The sequence below is a fragment of the Osmerus eperlanus genome, chromosome 15, assembly GCF_963692335.1.
Source record: "Osmerus eperlanus chromosome 15, fOsmEpe2.1, whole genome shotgun sequence".
In the NCBI taxonomy this organism is placed as follows: Eukaryota; Metazoa; Chordata; class Actinopteri; order Osmeriformes; family Osmeridae; genus Osmerus; species Osmerus eperlanus.
Window position 1 is genome coordinate 11,945,664 of NC_085032.1, and position 21,905 is coordinate 11,967,568.

Here is a 21,905-nt window from a genome sequence, read left to right on the forward strand (position 1 = left end):
GTGGGCAGAGAGCCGTGCCTCTTACCGCAGCAGGGCATCAGTGTGTTTTGATAACGCGCCCAGCCCTGCCCAGGGCTCCAGAGCCCAGCCCTGCCCAGGGCTCCATGAGACAGAGGAGCCAAGCTCATTCTTGTGGAGCTGAGAGACAGTGGGCCCTTTCACAACACGATGAACTCCCCTCGCATTTCACCTCCATGCCAAGAAACAGATTCCTTCACTGATCTTCCCTTCATTAGAACTGAATAAACAACCCAATTAGGCCCTAAACAGTCTGAAGAGAAGCCCTTGTCAACCCTCATTCCTCCTTTTTTAAATGACTTTTAGTGTCGATTCCTCCTCTGTGGTGTTTGTGATGACGTCTGGACTGGACCATTGTGATGGCGTCTGGACTGAACCATTTGAGAGAAAGGGGGAGATGTTACTCAAAATTATGTAAAACCTTCAACAGTTTACACTCATTTCATGTTTTTGCTATGCATTTGTTTCACAACTTTCCTAAGAGAACAGTTGAGTCCCCTGCCCTTGGTTCTAGAGGTTCAATGTTCCTGTTGTCTCCTTTATGGAAGCATGCCTCACCTGGAGTCCTTGTGTCGTTACCCTGAAAACCATGCACACCTTAAGACTGATGTCACCTGGTAACGCGTTACATTTACATTTAGTCATTTAGCAGACGCTCTTATCCAGAGCGACTTACAGTAAGTACAGGGACATTCCCCCGAGGCAAGTAGGGTGAAGTGCCTTGCCCAAGGACACAACGTCAGTTTGCATGACCGGGAATCGAACTGGCAACCTTCGGATTACTAGCCCGCTTCCCTCACCGCTCAGCCACAGAGTCAGGTGGCTCCCTAAGAATCATATTCATGACTTCTCCTTTTTCCCCATCCTCTTCCTACCATTACTCATCTCTTTTCCTCTCATATTCTCCTCTCCCCCCCTTGCCACCCCTCCACTCTTCTCTCCCTCTCCCCCCTCTTCCACCACCCTCCCTCCATCCTCCAGACGTCTCAGCCAAGCCCTGGCGGTCAGTCTTCATGCAGCAGTGACCAGTCCCCCCTCAGCGCCTATCTCAGCCGTGGAGTCCAGCTTGCGGTGAGCGCGGGACGCTCACCGGGGGAGGGGCTGGACGAGGACGAGGAGGCGGAAGAGGAGGGGGAGGAGGAGGAGTGCGACGGAGGGGGCATGAGCGCCCCCATAATGGACTCCACGGTGTCCACGGCGACGGCAGCCCTGCAGGCTCGGCGTGGCGTGGGGCGACCTCTGAGATGGATGGAGCACCTGAAGATGGAGAGGTTGAAGCAGGTTAATGGAGCTCTGCCCAGGCTAGGGACCCTGTCCCCCACACTGCCCCCTAGAGGCTCCACGCTGCCTGCCATCCTCACCAAGGGTAACTACAGCTTCCTTTAAACCCTCAGAGCAAACACAACAGACACAAATGTTCAAGACCAAACGATAACAACCTATCACAGCGATACACACATTAGAGTCCAAGCTTCTTAAGCAGCTGGTCTAATGTCTGCGATGTAACGAGGGGTTGATAGGCATTCTCTGCAACAGTATAGGGAGGATCAGGTTGTGTGAAAGTGACTGTAAATATCTCCGCACGGACTGATCACTGGGAATGTGTGCTTGTTGGCCGCCCTGAATCGTTAGAGCGTAACTAATGCTCCAGATTGTCTGTTCCGCAGGGATATGTGTATCAACTCCGTATCGTATCACTGCGTACATCACATCAGTGATTAGAGCATGTAATGACGTTACATGGCCCGACTGAGCCAGTTGTGTTTGCGAGGAGGTAGCATCTGTCGGAGGCCTCTCTCCTCACATCCACTGGTCTCATAATCTGGCTCTTCCTCTCCTCTTTCTCTCTCCCTCCCCTCTCTTCGTTCTCCCACCCTCCCCTCTCTATTTCGCCCCGCGACTCTGCCCTCCTTTATTTCCTTCCCTCTCACTCTTTATCTCTCTCCATCTCTTTCTCTCTCTCCCTCCCTCTCTTCTCTCCATCCCTCCCTCAATCTCTCTCTCTCCCTCCCTTCCTCTCTTCTCTCCATCCATCCCTCCCTCAATCTCTCTCCCTCTGTCTGTCTCTTTCTCTGTCTCCAGGCTCTTGTCTAGGCCGACCAGGTGTTGGGGGACTACCCGCTCCTCCTCCTCCTCCTCCTCTCCTTCGCCCGGAGCTGAGCAACACAGAGCTGACGGTGCTGAGCATGCTGGGAAGGGACCGGCGCGACAGCAGCGGCAGCGCCACCAGCTCCGCCTACCTGAGCAGCAGCCGGCGCTCGTCGGGCATCTCGCCGTGCTTCTCTAGCCGGCGCTCCAGCCAGGCATCCCAGAGCGAGACAGCCGCCGGCCACCACCGCCGCCTCCACAACCTCAGCTCCACCGACTCCTACGACCCCATCTCCACCGACGCCTCGCGGCGCTCCAGCGAGGCCAGCCAGTGTGGCGGGGGAGGAGGAGGAAGCGGCGGGGGAGGGGGAGGCGGCGTCTACCTGGGCGCGGGGTGGGCAGGGTTCGGCGGGGTCGGAGGAGGCGGGTCCAGGGGGTGTCTCAACCTCACCCCTGCCCAGCACTACCACCTGAAGGCCAGGTACGCAGCCGCCACGGGGGGGCCCCCGCCCACGCCGCTGCCCAACATGGAGAGGATGAACCCCAAGGCCCGCATGGCCACGATGGGGGAGGGGCCGGATGGGGGCAGCCAGACGCTGCCCCCGCTGGTCAGACCGCGCCGCTGCAGCGACAACAGCACCAACGGGTACGGGGGTGGACACGCCGCTTATCGGCGAAGGGCGGTCTTCTACCCGGGCGAGGGCCCGGGAAACGGCGAGCGCAGGGCCAGCGACCCGGTGAGGACGCACGCCCCGGACATGTCAGGCGTGCCCCAGGTGCAGCGCTTCAACAGCCTCAACAGCATCCACCCTCTGCCCCCCCCGCCGGCGTCTCTGGCCCCCGCCGAGCTCCGCAGCTTCAGCCTCCAGAACTACACGCGCTCCGAGGGGAACCTGCAGAGGGGCCTGCAGCACTCTCCCTGCCCCCCCAGCATCATGGAGCACTCCGCCCTGGAAGCCCTGGCCATGGAGGGGGACGGGCTGCTGGGGGATGAGGACATGCTGCCTGACGACCTGGTGCAGTACCTCCACTCCCAGGGCCAGGGGGGCCCCTACGGCCAGCCCGAGGACCTCTCCTCTGGGCACTTCTATGGGGACGTGGTCCTCCTGCCTGGGGGGGAGATGGAGCAGCTCCAGGGGATGAACCTGAGCTTCCCCAGCCTCCAGCAGCACCAGCAGGTCGGGGAGAGAGAGAGAGCCAACAAGGAGGGCATGCCCATCCAGTGGAATGAGGTGAGCTCTGGGAGTGCAGAGAGGTCCCCTCACAAGCAGGTCCAGACCCAGGCTCAGACCCAGGCCCAGAGCCAGAGGTGTGCTAGGTGGGTCAGCTCAGAGCAGCAAGGCCCGGCAAGCTCTCCATTCGGGAGGTTTGGGAACATGATGGTTCAGCAGACGAATCAGTTCCCCAGGGACTTCCAGAACCACTGCACCCAGGGAAGCCAGCTCCAGCTCCAGCCTCAACTCCAGCCCCAGGCCCAAACCCAGGCCCAAACCCAAACCCAGGCTTCATGTCGAGTCAATGGAGGAGTTAAGATTGAGTCCTCACTCAGCTCCTGCATGGAGCTGAGAGGAAGCGTCTCCAACTCCACTCACACCTTCGGCCGGCCCGACTTCTCCCACATCATGGAGGGGCCCCTCCCCCAGGGCTACGGACAGCAGGCCGTCTCCGCCCCCGCCCAGAACCACTCGCACTTCCAGCAGAACCACAGCACCTCCAGGCAGATCGGAGACAACCTTCTCCTGAGCAGGGCCTCCATGGAGAGCTTGCCCCAGGCCCCCGTCCTCCACCACCTCCCCCAGGCTCCAGCACCCCCACGCCAGCCAGCCAGCAGCAGCTACAGGCACCCTACCAGGCCCCAGCACTACCTGGCTCCCCACAGCCAGGTCCACAACCAGGCCAGCCCAGGCCTCGGCCAGCCAGGGCAGAGGAATGGGGGGCCTTCCTGCTCCCTGGCCCACCAGGTGTCTGGCTTGAAGCTGGAGGCCCCAGACCAGGGGTACCTGGACCAGCCGGGCTATAGTGACCCAGCTCTCTGCTTTGACCCTGTGGAGAATAAGAACTCCTCTTCCTCCTCGTCCTTAAACTCCTCCTCCTCCTCCTCCTCCGCTCTGGAGGAGCAGTGTCTGCTGGAGACCATGGCGGAATCTGTGGGGTGTCTGGGTTCTGAGGGCCCTGCTGCCCTCCTGTCCCCTGGGGCAGACCAGGTGACCAGTACAGTGGACAGCTCCGTTCCCGAGGCCCTGGAGGAGGTGGTGGGCCTGGACTTTGGCTCCATGCTGGAGGAGGCCTACGACCAGGGCAGTCTGGTGTCTGGGCCGATGAGCCCCTCCATATTCCAGGGCTTGTCCAGGACCTCATCCCGACTCACCACCCCCAGAGCCTCCACCTCCTACCACAGCAACATGCCCACACCCAGCCTCAGCAACATGGCCCTTGGAGACATGAGCTCCCTCCTCACCTCCCTTGCAGAAGAAAGCAAGTTTCTGGCTATTATGCAGTAACTGGTCTCTCTCCCTCTCTATCTCTCCCTCTGTCTCTCTTTCGCTTTCTCTCTCTCAGAAGATAAAACCTTACAGAAAAAGAAAGGATAAAAAAAGAGGAATGAGATGGTCAAACTTTTGAGAAAGCAACAAATTATGAAGAAGTTTATGATGTTTGTTCCCAATACAGATTTGTTGCCAAACAGATTTATTTTGTAAAAGTGTAATCCCTTTCCACGGACCTGGGATGTGTCAAAAATATGTATAGATAAATATATATATATTCCTTTTCTGGAATGAAGGCTATTTTTGGAAGCCCTTCAGTTTGTACGACTAGAAGTACATGGGGCCAGAGATCCCCACTCACCTGTCCCAAAAAGTATTCTGAGTATCGTAGCTGTTTTCTCACTGTACACTGTCGGTATAAATGCATGTTGTATTCAAGGTGGAGCATACACACTGTCTTTATAAACACTAGCAAGGGGCTAAGTACCTAGCCTATCAGGCAATAAGGTTAGCCCCTAACTCCTCCATCACTCCACTGTTACTAGGTCAGAATGGGCTCCTCTATTGACTTTAAAAGACCCTGATGGTATCTTTATATAAACATTGTTTTTTAAAAACGAAATTTACACCTTTACTATTGTTGTTTTGTTCGTATGTTACTTTTGCGAATACGTAAATCTTAATGTTTCAGTGCTTCTACCAAGTCTTACAAAGTGGTGTGTTTTCTGTCAGAGTATTCCAATATGGTATTGAGTCCAACATTACGAGGACCACGCTTCAGTCTTCACAAACGCCATGATATGTAGTAATTTAGTCGATATGACTTACAGTGCATCATCTGTTAAGGTACTGTACTCACAAATGTATATAACAATGTGTTTTTTTAATATTTCCTTTGTGAAAATCGGATTGTTGGTGTTGGGTTGCAAAGTGTTGTCTCTGTGAAAATTGACTTTTGTGAAAGTGTTGGGAAGTGATTATCATACAGTTAATGTGTTTTTTGTGTTTTTATGATATAGCAGATAATCCAGCACATGATTCATCAAGAGAAAAAGGGTCCTACTTTGGTGCTTTACGTTATGCTAAAGATTTCCAATTCATGTTTTTTTGTCTTATGAAGCCCTTTAAAATGACTAGGATGAAATATTCACCTCATCAAGGTGTTCGTGTTAATTTTTGTTTGTTTGTATCGGGACTTTATAGGAAATAATCCATATCTTATTCTCTACATGAGTTTAATACAGTTTGTGTGTCCTGCCACCAAGTATTGCAGTGAAGTCCACAGTGTTAGTATTGCCTTGCAATCCCAAATGAGAGCGCACAGTATACAATATTCAGTATGTATTGAATAGTTTACCTAGTCTGCAGTGGCTAAGCAATGAGGTACAGATTGTATTTTGTTTTGGTACTTTTGTCATTTTGTAGCTGTGCATCCATGTTTTCTTTGAGAGAGGTGAGACTCATTCCCTCGTGAAAGACCCGAGGGGATAGCCATGAGGTATGTGCCTTATATTTGCCTGTCAAAAAAAAAAAAAAAAAAAAGATCACTGCCAATCTTCCATTCTTAATTATGAACAAAATAAACATGTTAAAATGTATTGTGAGAACTGTATAATTCACATTTATATAAGAAATGTCTGAATATCTCAAAAGTTGATGTGTGAAATGCATAAGCTTTTATCTTTTTTTTTTCTTTTTTTTTACCTTCCTCGTCATTTTTCTTTTTTAAACATGTAAATACTGTACTCAGTCTGTAGGTTTAGCTGAGATATGAGGGGAGACCTCGGGCCAATTAAGAAGACTTTGAGTGCAGGGATTGCCAGGGCCTGGTTGAGGGTCCAGACAAACCACACTCTCTGTGTGTGGGGGAGCAGTGCCCAGCACTGCTACTCTGGCAGAACAATCTCTCTGCTCTTTTATAACTGACCACAAATGTTTGTATGGTTTTAATAAAAAAAAAAGGAAATTATATATTTTCGTCTCCTGTCTTTCTGCTATTTTTGATAAGAAATAATGCGAAAATGGCATTGGTCTGGATTTTTGTTATAGAAGTCACACAAAATCTCACATCTAAGGATAAAGAGAAAGAATAGAGTCATTGACTGGTAACGTGATTACTGTTTCTGCATGAGACTTAAATGTCAGCATAGTTTGCAACCATTCACTTTGAGTTGATCTGACCCAGGGAAGTCCTGGCCAGGTTCTCTTAAATCAAGTTTGTTTCTGAATAGTAAAGAAGTTTACCAGACATTTGATTAATGTGGTATGAACCGTGGGGTTATTTCTTCCTACACGCAGTTATCGTGCACCACACCACCGGGCAAACTCCAAGTAACCTGGCTTGATGATAATGGAATTATAGAGAATCAAATAATGGGCTTGTGCTGCCCCCTACAGGCAATTAATAAAAACTGCATGTCAATTTGCCTCAGGAGCTGGATAATGGCAATAGGATACATATGTATAGACACTGCCCAAATCCTCAAGGATGCATCCTCCATTTCCCTTTATTTAGGCTATCTGTAATATCTCTCTGCATAGCTGAAAATGCTGATCCTGGCATTTGAAATCTTTAGCATTCTCTAAAGACGGGAGGATGTGGACAGACGTATTTGTGGAATAAATAAGAGCCCATCTTCCTCTCATATGTTTGCCTTTTAATGGCTTACATCTGTACATGTCTGTGCCTGCTGGCAGGATAGCTTCATTCTGGTTCTGAAGAGTCTATGGCATACATACAAGATCAAAGCTGAGAGACCATCATTAGTTTTTCTCAGGGGCCCTCTCAGTGACTTCACCATCCCCATGTCACGATGGCCCAAGTATTCACACATTCTTTAAACTGACAACCAATACACTCTTCATTTAACTCCTCAGACGGCCTTTTACATCCTTAGGCCTTTTCCCCTCCGGACATTGTAGAAGGCAAGACATTTTCTAAGCGCTGACATTTTCTAAGTGCCAACAGCGAACATAACTGCAATCATACACAGGGAATGGAGCTCTGGAGGATTTCACAGAGGAGTTTTAAATCGCTACGAGTGGATGCAGTAGATGAGCCTTTTACCTTTGAAGCTCTGAGGCAGTGGTAGATAGTCTCACATGGTTTCTTTTCAAAGAAGCTCTCTCCTTCACCCTGAAGAACACTCCTCACCTCACCCCCACCTCTCCCTACCTTCTACCATCAGGCTTGGGGTGGAGCGGGCTTGTCTGGGTCTCTCCAGGCTGAGGTTCAGAGGTGGAGGAGGCCTGTTAGGCTGTCACTCAGCTGCCTCACATGTCTTCCTCTGACTACTGGCAGGGCCAGGGAGCCTCTAACACCAACTTCTCTAAGAGGGGAAAGCACCTTAAAGATGTCTGGAATCAAGATGAATAAATATGAAATTTTCCTCTGTACATAAATATAAAACCTATTTTGGATATATCACTGGATTTTAATCCAACTAGAAAGGCCCTCAGTTGACAGGCCCTCTTTGACCTTAGGACATGGAAAGCTATTGTCTCTTAAGGTGAATGCAAATATGGTCAGGACACATCTGTTAAAACAAATCTAAAGTGACAAAAGAGAACAACATTCACAGCCTGGTATAGAATATGAAATATTTTATTACTAAAAGTGGTGATACACGGTAGGTGCTTATTCATAAGCTTTGTTTCACAATTCTATTCTTTAATGAAATCACAAGATTTTTTTTTCTGTCACTGAATGAAAAAAAAACTAACAATCAAACACAAGAACCGATGATAACAATGAGATATATACAACATGAGCGGAGAGGAGGAGGACAGAGAGGGCTCAACTGGGGGCGTGGCTTCAAGAGGCTAACGTCATTCTGTGTTTAACAGACAGGGCTCATGCAGGAGGCACTTATATCTGAGAGCCTATTGAGCCAGGGGCCAAGCCAGGGGGCCAAGCCAGGGGGCCAAGCCAGGGGGCCAGGCCAGGGAAGGAAGGAGGGAGGGAGAGAAGCTGTGTGAAACCACGGAGCTGTTTAGTCAAAGAAAACAAACCACCTTTGTCATGACAGTCCTGTGGTTTGGGGAGAGTCCAGTACAAGAGGTGATGCTATTCCTTCAGTACTAGCCAGGAGAGGAAGAGGATGAGGGGGGGGGGTCCTGTGAGATGGTAGTGGCACCATCACATGTGGGACGACATCTAATCACACAGAGTTTTTACACTGGGCTGCACCGGAGAGCACTAAGGTCCAGCACATTCAGAAGCATGCATCGCCCCACAGCGAGCTAGGTGATCTTTAAAAAGTCAAAATAAAGAAGATTAACATGTGCCATCATCATTGGATTTTTATCATCTATTTGAAAGCAAGTACAACACAAAACTAAACTGACTGACAAGAGATTCTTTAACAATTCAATAGACATATTTACAGGAATTATATGCTTTTTTTTTTTTCAGTCAGTCACTTCAATGCCAGTTAAATATAAAAAAAAGTTGATAACTGCATCGCCGGGCGAAGAAGGGAAGTTTACAATGATGATCCACAAGATGTATTTTTTGTTTGTTATTTTATCACTCATGAATGCCTAGTTATTCAATGACCTATTTACAATAAAAACAATATATTGTATCCATCAAAATCAGGGTGGAGGAAACAAAAATAAATCCTAAACATTCTCACAGGGAATCTGGGCCTGTCTCAATGCAGTGTTCCTGGCTGGTGTAGTCTAGTACAGTGCTGTACAGCCTGGGCCCTGTCAGGATTGTCCACATATGCAACCTTCACTCCTCCACATCTTCCTTTCCTTCCTTCCTCCTTTACTTTCTCAAAATCCTTCAAATATCTAAATCAGACATGACAGGATGGATTACAGCTGTAAGGACCAATCATGTTCTCACTGATATCTTCAAGGAGCGGAGGAAGGAGGGAAGGAAGGCCTGTAGGAAGGATGCACGTTAGATAATCGAAACTCGGCCTCGGGTCTGAGTGATGTTGGTCAGGCGTTCTCCTTGGTAAAGGGTGGGGGGGGGGGTGGAGTCTGGTCTGGCGAGACCCAGCCGGGGGCTGCCTGCCCCAGGCTGGTGTGACCCTCAGCCAAGCATGGGCCCTCAGATCTTCTCCTGGATGAAGGGGTGCTGCAGGGCCTGGTTGATGCTGATGCGCTTGGCTGGGTCCAGCATCAGGGTGCTGTCCAGCAGGTCCTTCAGCTGCATCACCTTCTTCCTCTGCTCCTCCGGCAGGCGCTGACCCCCCACCATGTCTGACAGCAGGTCCTTGGTGGGGTTGATGGTGCTCATCACGGTCACCTTCTCCTGGAGGGGGGGACACCAGAGAGGACAGGTGGAGAGAGTAGGGAGGGAGACCGATGGCAATAGAAAGGATAGAAGAGGTGAAAGAGGTGGCTCAGGGAGTCAGGTGGCTGAGCGGTGAGGGAATCGGGCTGGTAATCCGAAGGTTGCCAGTTCGATTCCCGGTCATGCCAACTGACGTTGTGTCCTTGGGCAAGGCACTTCACCCTACTTGCCTCGGGGGGAATGTCCCTGTACTTACTGTAAGTCGCTCTGGATAAGAGCGTCTGCTAAATGACTAAATGTAAATGTGAAGAGAGTTTCAGTGTGACTTCTTGCTTCTTCACAAGCAAGATATTAATTCAGTAATGTTACCCATCAGACCTAACAATTAAAAACACAAACACTGTTCACTCAGTTCTAAATAATAGAAGACTGGGGTCAAAGCGAGAGTGACTCAGAGAGGGATTCAGAGAGTGAGTGAGTGAAGAAGGAGCTACTGACCCTTTCAGTCACTTTGTCGACTTCGATGTACAGGAAGTTGAGGTTCTGATCAAAGTGCTGGTCTTTGAACAGACCTTTCCGGATCATCTGAGGACACACAGAGAAACGGTTGCATCATCTACATGAGTCCGGACAGCCCTCCTCCAGCCACGAGACAGGACACACACACACCCCCCCACAGGATCACATGGCCAGACAGACTGCCTGTTCAGCCTCAGGCTGAAGAGCCCCAGCCTGAGGCTGGACGGGGGGGCAGAGGAGTTGGGAGGCTGTCTGTACCTTGTTGGGCATCTTGCCCTTGAGGTCCATGGCCAGCTTGATCATGTGGTTGTTGGAGGAGCCGGGGAAGAGGATCTTGCCGGTGTAGAGCTCGTACAGTGTGCAGCCCACGGACCACATGTCGATGCCGTAGTCGTACGGCTTCCCTATGACTGAGACACACACACACAAAGTGTCAGACCATGATACCAGTGGACAAGGTCATTTCTTAGCTCCCCCTCACCACCTGGTGGCAGGAGTCAGAACTGTCTTCAAACCGTTAAGCAATCCTAGCACAGTTTTCAACAGTGCATGGAAAGAGAGAGAGAGAGGAACTTGTCCCAATGACAGACATGGTCACATGTTCCATCAACACAGGAAGTGGACGTTGTCCAGGGCTGCTTACTGATTTCCGGCGCCCTGTAGAACCTGCTGACCAGGTAGGGCGTGATGTCGTTGTCCGCCACGTGGGAGGCGGAGCCAAAGTCACACAGCTTCAGGATGGTCTTGGACTCGTTCACCTGGGAGGAACAGAGGAGGAGCAGTTAGAACACAGTGGGGTGGCCCCTGAGAGGGGGGTGGGGGGTGGTGCGTGGGTGCTGCGTACCAGGATGTTGTCAGGCTTGATGTCGGCGTGGAGGATATTGCAGCGTTTGAGCAGCTTCAGAGCCAGGAAGAGCTGTTGGATGTAGGAACGCACCGCCTTGATGTGGATACCCACATCTTTACCATACTTCTTCAAGACCTCCCTCAGGTTCATACTGGGGAAGGACAGAAGGAAGGAAGGTATATTATAGCATTGTGTTATTAAGAGTGTTAGCATTGTGTTATTGAGAGTTAGTTGTAGAAACGGAAACTGTATCTATGTCTGTATAAAAGTTTCAGGTTCAGACTGTAAGGAGCACCCTGATAGGCCAGTACCTGAGGGGTTCAGACAGTAAGGAGCACCCTGATAGGCCAGTACCTGAGGGGTTCAGACAGTAAGGAGCAGCCTGATAGGACAATACCTGAGGGGTTCAAACACCAAGCAGAGATGCTGCTTGTGGTAGAAGTGTCTGAAGAGACGCAGGCAGTGGAACTTGTCATCTGGATCTGCATCATTCAGCTTCTTGAGGAACTCCAGCTCCTTCAGTCCGGTCTTTTGCCTGGAGGAGTCAAACACAACCACCACCACCTGTCAAACCAGCCCTGAACATTATAGAATAACACACACAGAGATGCCCCTATGGCCTATTTAAGTCAATTCCACACTCCTAGAGTCCAGAGAATGGTGAACGAGAATGGTGAACGAGAGGGAATTGTTGAAGGACAAAAAGACTCAACAGGTGTTTCTCTAGTTTAAATAGCTAAAAATAAAATAAAAAGATGGCATTTCCAAACTGACATGAGCTCGTTGTTGCGGATGATCTTGACCGCCACCTCCTGGCCAGCGCGGGCGGTGTCTCGGGCCCGGATCACGTTGCTGAACACTCCCTGGCCCGTGTAGCCGTACACGTCGTAGCGCTTGTCCAGGGTCTCCCCGATGTTCACCCCTGGGGGAGGAATGCCAGGCTCAAGGTCAGTCTGCTGCGTGTGTGCTCGTGATGGGAGCTCGGCTGACAGAACAGTTGCTTCTTTACTTTGGTGTGTGCGTGTGCGTGTGCGTGTGTGTGCATGAGCGTCAGGGTGACATACGGTAGTAGCCCTCCGCGTCGGTCCAGTTGTCCCTGAGGTTGGGGTTCTCCTTGAAGTCCTTCCCAACGCCTGCAGCCCTCATTCTGGCACTCTGGAGGTACACAGCAACAAGGTCAGATAGATACTAGGCCGGTACAGAAAGGTTTTAAACAGGTTTACGCATGCAGCTTTCTAATAAATGTTTTTATTTTATCTTGTTACTTATTTTTGTTTAAGTACGCTAAATTTTCGAAAAACAATTGTTAAGCTTCTTTTTTTCTTTTTTTTTTACTATTATCCAACTATGATGGATTTGGCATTTGAATATGGAATAGTTATTAACATGTAGGTTCCTCCATGACTTACATCAAAGTCTGCAGCGAACATGTCGTCTGACTCGGTGAACATGTCCGGGGCCGAGGGCTTCTTTGGGTTAGCTCCTGGTGAACACACGAGGGACAGGAAGGTTAGCAAGAGCAGGAACCATTTTGTTGTCTCTTGCAGAAACAGGAAATTTGGAGCGTTTTGTTGAGTCACATACTGTGCAGAGATCAAAACATGCTTCAGCTGGCTGATACCAGGTTCTTGGCATAGAACCAGCGACTGAATAGACACACGACAAGAGAGAGACACAATCAACAACGCCACCCTGGGGGATTCAAACACCCTGCATTTCCTGTTTGTGTCAAGTCACTTTAGGACTGTCAGCTAGCTCCCAGGCCCAGAAAAGTGACAATGGTGAGAAGGGGAGGTGGAGAGAGAGAGAGAGAGAGAGAGAGAGAGAGAGAGAGAGAGAGAGAGAGAGAGAGAGAGATGGAGTAGTAGAGAGAGAGAGGCGAGAGACAGAGAGATGCGGAGATGGAAAAGTAGAGAGAGAGAGAGAGAGAGAGAGGCGAGAGAGAGAGAGATGCGGAGATGGAAAAGTAGAGAGAGAGAGAGAGAGAGAGAGAGAGAGAGAGAGAGAGAGATGGAGAAGTAGAGAGAGAGAGATGGAGAAGTAGAGAGAGAGAGATGGAGAAGTAGAGAGAGAGAGGCGGAGAAGTAGAGAGAGAGAGGCGAGAGAGAGAGAGGCGAGAGAGAGAGAGAGGCGAGAGAGAGAGAGAGAGAGGCGAGAGAGAGAGAGAAGGCCAAGTTGATGTGGGTGAAATTCTTAGCTAAACCTTATGCTGCTGCTCTCCAGGGCTTTAATACTGAAAATGAACAGCTTGGAAAGCAAAGTATCGTATCTCCCTCAAGAACATGTAGAAGGTGTGTAAGAGAGGGGCCCCTCACCGTCCTTCTCTTGGGCGATGAGGTTGTGCTTGGCTTTGATGTTGTCCTCGAACGTGTCGAGGTTCTCGCGCTCGTACTCCTTGACGTCGGCCGCCACGCGCTCCAAGATGTCGTCGGGCGAGGGCGAGCGGCTGCGCGTGCTGCTCTGCGGGCTGCTGGGCTCCGACGCCATGTTGCTGTCCTCGTTACCCGCCCGGTATTTCTGAACGGGGGAGAGAGAAAGGACGAGAGGCAGGTGGGAGGAGGGGAGAGAGAGAGGAGGAAGGATTAGGAGACAAGACGGTGGGATGGTGCATGACAGCATGCATGTGAGAGGAGCGTGTGCACGAGCGTGTGCACGAGCGTGTGCACGAGCGTGTGCACGAGCGTGGACCAGGAGAACCAACCTGGACGATGGCCAGCCTCTGCTGACGCCGCTGTTCAATTAGGGCCTCCTCATCCACCTCCTCACCATCAAAGTCCTCCAGTCTGCATACACACACACACACACACACTCAACTCAGACAAATGGCGTCTCCAGGAGAGATCTTTGATCGAACATGACAGGAAGTCTACAGTTAACAACCTCTCTATCCACACCGCAGTCACCCACCCAGTCCTCTCAGATCAGTGATATCTGCACCGACTGCTCTAAGGGAGCACAAGGACATGTATTTAATGCATCATTTCCTGTCACATGAAGTAGTTCCCTTTCCACTCACACTTCCTCCCCAGAGGACTCCTTGTCGGCCTTCATGCCCTCTGACAGGCTTCCCTTGAACTTGTCCTCGTCCCGGCTACGCCTCCTCCTCCGGCCCCGGTCCCGGGACATGGAGCGCCGGTACTGCCGGATCCGCCCGTAGCGGTCCCTCTCCCCAGACCTGCCGAGCACACAAGCCACAGGTAAGACCGTGTCCACACCAGTCTGAGCTACCAGGTGGATCACGGCTAGCACCACAGACACATTGCAAGGTTCAATCCAGTCCATGTTAGTTTGTTGCCACCCACAGTGTGATCACATGAGTTCACAAGAGTGAGCAGAGAATGCTGAGTGTTCTGGAACGGAGCGCTGAGGCACCATGGGAAGTTCCTCTCACCTGTGTCTCAGTGGGGACCGGCTGAAACGTCGACGTGGTGAGAGGCGAGCGGGTCGCCGTGGAGACTGAGACCGTCGCCTCAGGGGGGAGCGGCTGACTCTGCGGCGAGGGGCGGCCCTGGGGCTGGTCTCCCTTGAGCGGTCTCTACCTGGTCCTAGGTCTGGCCTGGGGCGCTTCCTGGAGAGGGAGGCAGAGGGTGGGGGAGAGCAGAGAAAAGAGTGAGGTGAGAGAGAAGTAGAGATACAAACAGGCTGAGCAAGACATTCTGCAACAGTGTTCTAAAATGTCCAATATGCAGACTGTGCTTCAGAGTAATCAATCTTAATTACTGTTAGTTAGGATGGGCATTGATATGAACCAAGTAGACTCACTCAAGTAGGCCCGAATGATTCCAAAAAACATAACTCAGTTGCCAAAACAACATATACAACACAAAGTTGTGAACCTTCTATTGGTTTACAAAGGGATGTTATGTGGCAAGGCCAAAATGTATTTCTTGTGGAGCCAGGAACATTTTTCCACTCCAGTTTCCCCCCAGTCTTACCTCAGTGGTGAGTCCTGTCTGTCAACCTCCCTGCGACGGCCTTCTGGCGAGCGGCTACGCCCTCTCCTCGCCGGAGACCTTGCCCTGGAGGGAGGGGAGTGGCTCGGCTTGGATGCCTTTTCAGAGACCGAGGTCGAGGCCTGGTGGGAGGAGTCTCGGGTGCGAGGGGAGGGGCTGCGCCTCCTTGGGGGACTTTGTCCTACAGCTCGCCGGTGTGGGGAGCGGTTCTCCTTCCCTGAGGACGCGTCCTTGGACGGGGACTTGGTGGGCCTCTTGTCCCTCTCCGCCTCCGCCCGGGCCGGACGCTCCCTCCATCCGGGGGATCTGGACCTGCGGCCGCCACTGCGCTCCACGTTTGGTCTCTCGTCCGGCTGCGGCGAGGAGCGTTTGTCTGGGCGACTGCCTCTCTGCTCAGCTCTCCTGCTGGGGGGTGAAGGTGACTTCCTGGACCTCTCCTTGGACCTGTCCGTGCTCCGCGAACGCTTCCTGTCTCTGGAACCTCCACGCCCACCACCACGCTCCTTTGGATCTTTGCCGCTTTTGGCCGTCTTGTCAGTTTTGGCCTCCTTGCCTGCCCTGTCCCTGGACCTGCTCCTCTTGGAGGTGGATTTGCTGGCCTCAGTGGAGTCCCGCCGGCCTTTGCCGCTCTTCACACCCCTGGGGGAGATGGGCTTCCCTGCGGCGGCTCTCTGGCGCTGCTCCCCGTTCCTGACCCGGCCGTCCCCGTCCTCCTCCGACCCGGAGTTGTAGCCCTGCAGGATCAGGCCCATGCCCGACTGCACCTTGCCCTCCATCAGCTGGCTGTCCAGCTCAGCTTTGATCATGGCCCTCTGCTTCTCCAGGTCCTCCAGCAGAGCCCTGTCGTCCAGGCTGGGATTGCCCGAGGAAGGAGAGGACTCAGTCTTTCTGTGGCTGGAGGCGCCCGGGACCCCGGTGCCGGAAGGAGAGGAGCCCTCCTTACGCCTGTGTTTCTTGTGTTTGTGTCGGTGCTTCCGCTTGCGCTCCTTGTCCTCCTCGGACGCGTGCTTGTGTTTTTTGTGCTTGCTTCGATGCTTATGTTTCTTCCTCTTGTGTTTGCCGCCACCGCCGCTGCTGTGATGCTTGGACCCTTCTTCAGCCTTCTCCCCGTTAGTCTCTGCTTTCTCCTCTCCAGCCTCTCCAGCCACTCCAGCCTCTGTAGCCTCTACAGCCTCTTCATCCTCCTCCTCCTCCTCGGACATGTCACCGCTGTCCTCCTCGTTGCCACTCTTTTCATATCCCTCCAGTTCCTGTTTCCTGGAAGAAGAAAAAAAAAGTCCTTGATATGTTACTCTCGAGTCTTGGTCAAGAACTAAGCAAATGATGTATCATCGTCAAAAGTCATATTCCTTTCTGTCCAGATTTGTTCATTTGGCTGCACGGTCAACCGGAATAAGGCGGCAGACGAGACAAGTTGGGGTTCAATGCGACATGTATGTTCCTAGCGAAAAGGCAAAATCTACAAAACTTGGGGAACTTGGTAGTGCAACTGACGTTGTTAGCCTACATCTATCGCTTTCCGAACTTGATCGCGAACTCGTGAATGTAACAATTATGTAGTGCTATAGCTTCTAACTAGCTAGCATTGTATCAGGCCGGCTAACGTTAGCAGCTAGCTAACAAACACAAAGCTAGCTAGCTATCTAGCATCGCAAGTTAAGTCAAGGCTATTTAGCCAGAAAGCTAAAAACACTTGACCTGTGGTGAGTGTAGGGTAATTATATGCTTTACCTTATGGTATGGCAAAACACTACTCACTAGGCACACAAATAGCTGGTGGGATAGAAACCTAGCTAGCTGGAACACGCTGTTCTTGAGATGGAAACCAAGCAAAGCATACGTAACTAAGCTGGCTAATACGGTGAGATGTTAGCTAGCTAGCTAGCCAGTTAGCTAATGTCCTATTAGCCAAAGTTAAATACTACGGTGACTTAATTGCGACGATTACACGTCTTATTGGGAATGGAAAACCATGTAACTAATACTTTGCTTAAGTGTATAATCTTCCAAAATGCCTTACACGTGTTCGTTTCCATTATTCATTCTTCTAGACGCGATTTCCATCTCTACGTCGGCCATTTTCCTCAACTGGAGGCCACTTCCTCGATATTTTTCTTTGTACGCTTGCAACACTAAATCTGTGGCTAATCTGCCGCCTACCGTACTGGCGTGGGAATATGCTCTCTCTCTGGCAAAATAATGTTCGTTTTCTTTCATTTTGAGCACCAGGGGGTGGTAGGCTATTGCATTGTTAAAAAAAAAAATGACAGCACGGACTGCAGTTAAGGAAGTCTCAATGAGCTACCTGGAGTTGCACATAATGCTGTATAAACTTCTGGATATTCTCAGAGAGTTAGTCAGAGAAGAAACCCAAGAGCAGGGAATTATCAAGCGCCCTTGTTACCTGTCACAGTCACTTTGGGAAGTCCCTCTCAGTCCTGGTCTGTAAAATCTAATAATAGGCCCATCTGTGGGTTTGGAGTGATAAGAACAGAGTGATGATGAGGCAGCAATCCATTCCTTTACTTGCACAAACTGTGTGGCACAGCCTTGTGTGTGGCACAGCCTGTATTGCCTTGTGTGTGGCACAGCCTGTATTGCCTTGTGTGTGGCACAGCCTGTATTGCCTTGTGTGTGGCACAGCCTGTATTGCCTTGTGTGTGGCACAGCCTGTATTGCCTTGTGTGTGGCACAGCCTGTATTGCCTTGTGTGTGGCACAGCCTGTATTGCCTTGTGTGTGGCACAGCCTGTATTGCCTTGTGTGTGGCACAGCCTGTATTGCCTTGTGTGTGGCACAGCCTGTATTGCCTTGTGTGTGGCACAGCCTGTATTGCCTTGTGTGTGGCACAGCCTGTATTGCCTTGTGTGTGGCACAGCCTGTATTGCCTTGTGTGTGGCACAGCCTGTATTGCCTTGTGTGTAGCACAGCCTGTATTGCCTTGTGTGTGGCACAGCCTGTATTGCCTTGCACTTCTGCCTCCTTGCAAGAAGATCTTGGGTTTGATTCCCACTTGGGGCCCCCTCTGGCTTTCTGTGTGGAGTTTGTGCATGTTTTCCATGTGCTCTCACAGGTTTCCTCTGCAAAGAACCCAGTATAAAAACATTCAGAACAAAAACGCTCTCCTTCCCATGTTCCTGGCCAGGATTTGGGCGACAGGGATCGACATTAAGGCTTGTCCAATTGTACAGGAGAAGTGAATTCATAAAAAAAATGTTTTCAAACCTTTTTTAAACCCTTAGAAACTTTTTTTTCAAAACATTTTGAAATGTACTCCCTTGGACTTGGCCCATGGGCCTTGCTGATGTGGCTGCCCACTGTTCCTACAGCTGCCCTGGGAGGAGGGACAGTGGGATGGGAGAAATGCAGAGGTCAGGTTCTCCAGTCGACACCTGGCACATGTGTGTGATCTACTAATTGTGTGAAATTATTAAAAGGATTCTTCTTCTTCAAACGAGTTTGACTCATTTTTGAGTCAAATGTTTTTAACTTCGTTTTTTACTGAAGGCCTAAAGTATCATCCAAGAAGCTAGCTCAGAACTGGCCCAGTTTCCCTGGTGTCTCCTTAAAGCCTTGTCAGAGGGTTTCTCTTTTCTGCAGTGAGGAGGTCGTAACTTACCCGCCCGTACGTGGCTGTAGCATTCCTCTGAGCGTCATGTCTCTGATTTACACAGCATATTGGTGTGTTTGTGAGTGTGTGTGGGGAAGGGTCTCGACGGAGAGGGAAGCGTCAGCCATGCAGACATTAGATATTCTATTAGTAGAGGTCCTATCCCACAGCATCCAGTAAATCACAGACCGTGGCTATGTACCTGCCTGTGTATGCTGTGAGCTGCATGCTGGACCCTGACTCAGCTCTCTCTCTTTTGCTTCTTTATCTTTCTTTCTCTGACTGAATTTTTCCTGAAGCACAAAAGCGTGTTAAAAAGATGGTACCTTAAAACTCCATCTATTCCCTTTTTTAAACTTTCAACCTTTCAAGAGACAATTGCTGACTTTGAACGACTAAGTGCCACTTTGAAAGATTGTCAATGTTGTTTGGGCCTTTAGAGGTGGTGTGTCATTATAGATGAGATAGATGCGGCTGCTGTCAGACCTCCCCCAATAAGACGGGCCCTCACTCTCTGAGCTTCAGCCGAGACACAATAAGGACAAGGCCATAAAACATGGACTCCAGCAGATGCTTCTTGATAGCCACCGCAGTCCATTATGAAGTCTGTTAAAAACACTCAGGCCCTGGCTGGGGGTGGCGTCTCCCAGACCCCTCTGCTCCTCCTGGCCATTGTTTGTGTTGGTGGACGCATCCAGAGTTATGGCTGCAGATGACTTGTTCCTGGAGCGGAGTCTGGGAAGGAGATGGCCCCAGGCCTCTACGCCTGTCTCCATCCACACAGAAGGTCTTTGACCCCTGACAGATGCTGCGCGCCTTCACCCTCCATCCTTTTGTTTTTGCCCTCCTTGCGCTTCGTTTTTTTTGTTGTTGTTGCCTATTCTCTCCTTTCTAGTCGAGTTTTATGAGCCTCTGCTGTTTGGTTTTCTGCGAGAGGATTTGCAAGGGTAAGGGGACGTGGTTTTGGTAGCACGCCCCCCAGGCATATGGCCTTGTCAGGTGCTGGGATTTATGTTTGTGCTGGCTCCGGGAAGCAAGATCAGATTCATGTGCCATCTCAATGTGCTGTGGAGCGTGTGAGGGCACACTGAAGGGGAAGAGGATGTATCTGGACCACGAGCTTGTTCTTGTGTCGTGTAGTGCAAATACTGTAATGCAGAATTTCCATGTGTAGGAGACCAGTATATCCAATCCCTCTGCACAGTTTCACCATGCAGACACACACACACACAACTGTTTGAATTACAACATGCTCACAGGAACTGTCGGGCCTGATACAAAGTGAAATACAGTTTTATTAAAGGGAGGAAGAGCAGCAAATCCCTGTCACATTTAACATTTTACCCTTTTCACTAACACATCCTTATCCTCAACGATTCATATCCACCGGTCTGACTCAGAGCTCACTCGAAAAGGACTGTAAAACTTAAATCACATGAAAAATAAGGGAAAATCAATAGAGCCTCAGACTGACCAACAGACTAACCGACAGACAGACGGACGGATGGAGGAACAGACAGGTTTCTCTGCTCCTGGGTGTGGGATTAGAGAACAGGAGCTGCAGACGTCTTTAATTCCCTCTCATTTTAACAGCATGATGGATGCTTCTGGAGTTTATAGGTGTCGTAAACAAGACCTAAACCGTGCTGAAGCCCCATCCTGCTGACTGCAGATGACAGCTGACAGACCCACAGACTTATCCACAGCAGTCTGGTCACAATGCCAGTCCATGGGAAATGCCACAACAGATCTGACTCACATTACACTTGCAAAATGGAAGTCCAGTGTTCTGTGTTGCAGTATACGGTAGATACTGCCTTATGTTTTGCTCAGACTACGCCTATAGTGTGACCTCAGAGAACAGGCATGTGACTAGCAGAACTCTGCGGTCCTGCCGGAGGCTCAGATGTTGTTATCCAGGGCTTTGACTCCTGATCAGAAAAGCAGGAACCCCCCCCCCCCCTTCTCAGTGGCAAAGAACCCAACCTCCAAGTCTCTCACACCAAGACTCAACTGACACAGGTCCACTCGCTCACATACTTTACCCAGTAGGGGTTTGGCATTGCCTCTGTTGTAATGAGAATCAAATGTGCTCAAACATTTGATGCGGTCGATGATTGGCGGAGCGTGCTTTTTTCCATGCAATGTTCTCTATTTCCTTATCAAAAGAATAAGCCCAAAATGAGGTAGTGAGAGACAGAATTTGCTGACACAGTCTGTGTGTCTCAACCACAGAGCCAAGCTCCAAACTGAGTGATCCTAATTACAGGGTTGGAGGTGTGTGTATGTGTGTTTGTCGGTGGGTGTCTGAGGACAGGACTGCAGTTTGTGAATATCTAATACAGTGTATGGTTCACTGAACCATATTTTTTTATGGAAGGGATAATTCATCCATGAAGCACTACAAGATCTCAGTTCCTAAACAAAACAATTCAAATGAAGCATAGAACAAAGTTTGACATTCAGAAGAACAGAGAACCCCTCTGGTTATTGAGGCTTCTGTTTTACAGTAACTCAATCAGTTTTGAATTCCAGTAAAACCAATGAATATCTCTCCAGACTAGGAGAAAAGAGAAAGGAGAGCGGCCAATGAAGAACAGCCAGAATAAAGACACCATATGCTTGAGAGGCCTCTTTAGTTAGTTTGAAAGATAAAGAATTTTGCATGGCAGATTTTATGTCACATTTCGTTCACCTGAGTGGACACATTTCCTGGTTCCTGGATACTTCTGTGATGTTGGAAAGACCCTCAGAGGTGCAGTTGAGCAAAATCAGATGGAAGATGTGAGTTGGTGAAAGCAGACATATTTTACATCCCACATCTGTGCTGTTCATGAAATTCAAGGGGTGCAAATTACAGGGGGATTGCTTTCTTCAATCTCATTGGTCTCATCTCTTTTCCTGTGAAATTGCGTCTGGGCTGCTTCTACATTCTAAGTCATACATTTTCACTCACACTGACATATTCTGTTCTCTACCCCCCTCCCCTCCTCCTTTCTCGCTCTTATTCTCTACATCCATAACTGTAAAACATGTTTTTTTATTATTTTATTTTTTACAACTTGTGCATACACAATTATCCAGCAATTTCCTGCGTAGCCGGCTGTAAAGAGGAGCCTTCCCATTCCTGGGGA

General features: G+C 50.1%; 2 protein-coding genes across 2 annotated transcripts; one reads left to right on the forward strand and one right to left on the reverse strand.

The window, feature by feature from the left end:
• Nucleotides 1-953: 953 nt before the first annotated feature.
• Nucleotides 954-6,191, forward strand: gli3 (GLI family zinc finger 3). Its single transcript, XM_062479812.1, has 3 exons — nt 954-1,384; nt 2,101-2,463; nt 2,530-6,191. The coding sequence occupies exons 1-3, from the start codon at nt 1,180-1,182 to the stop codon at nt 4,605-4,607; spliced, it is 2,646 nt and encodes an 881-aa protein (XP_062335796.1). The 5' UTR covers nt 954-1,179; the 3' UTR covers nt 4,608-6,191.
• Nucleotides 6,192-8,180: 1,989 nt separating this feature from the next.
• On the reverse strand, nt 8,181-17,337 carry prpf4bb (pre-mRNA processing factor 4Bb). Its single transcript, XM_062479285.1, has 15 exons — nt 17,183-17,337; nt 15,145-16,419; nt 14,601-14,777; nt 14,226-14,384; nt 13,911-13,992; nt 13,525-13,726; nt 12,619-12,692; nt 12,274-12,364; nt 11,984-12,131; nt 11,607-11,744; nt 11,207-11,360; nt 11,006-11,120; nt 10,621-10,772; nt 10,342-10,428; nt 8,181-9,861 (listed from the first exon to the last, which is right to left on the reverse strand). The coding sequence occupies exons 1-15, from the start codon at nt 17,239-17,241 to the stop codon at nt 9,658-9,660; spliced, it is 3,117 nt and encodes a 1,038-aa protein (XP_062335269.1). The 5' UTR covers nt 17,242-17,337; the 3' UTR covers nt 8,181-9,657.
• Nucleotides 17,338-21,905: the final 4,568 nt, after the last annotated feature.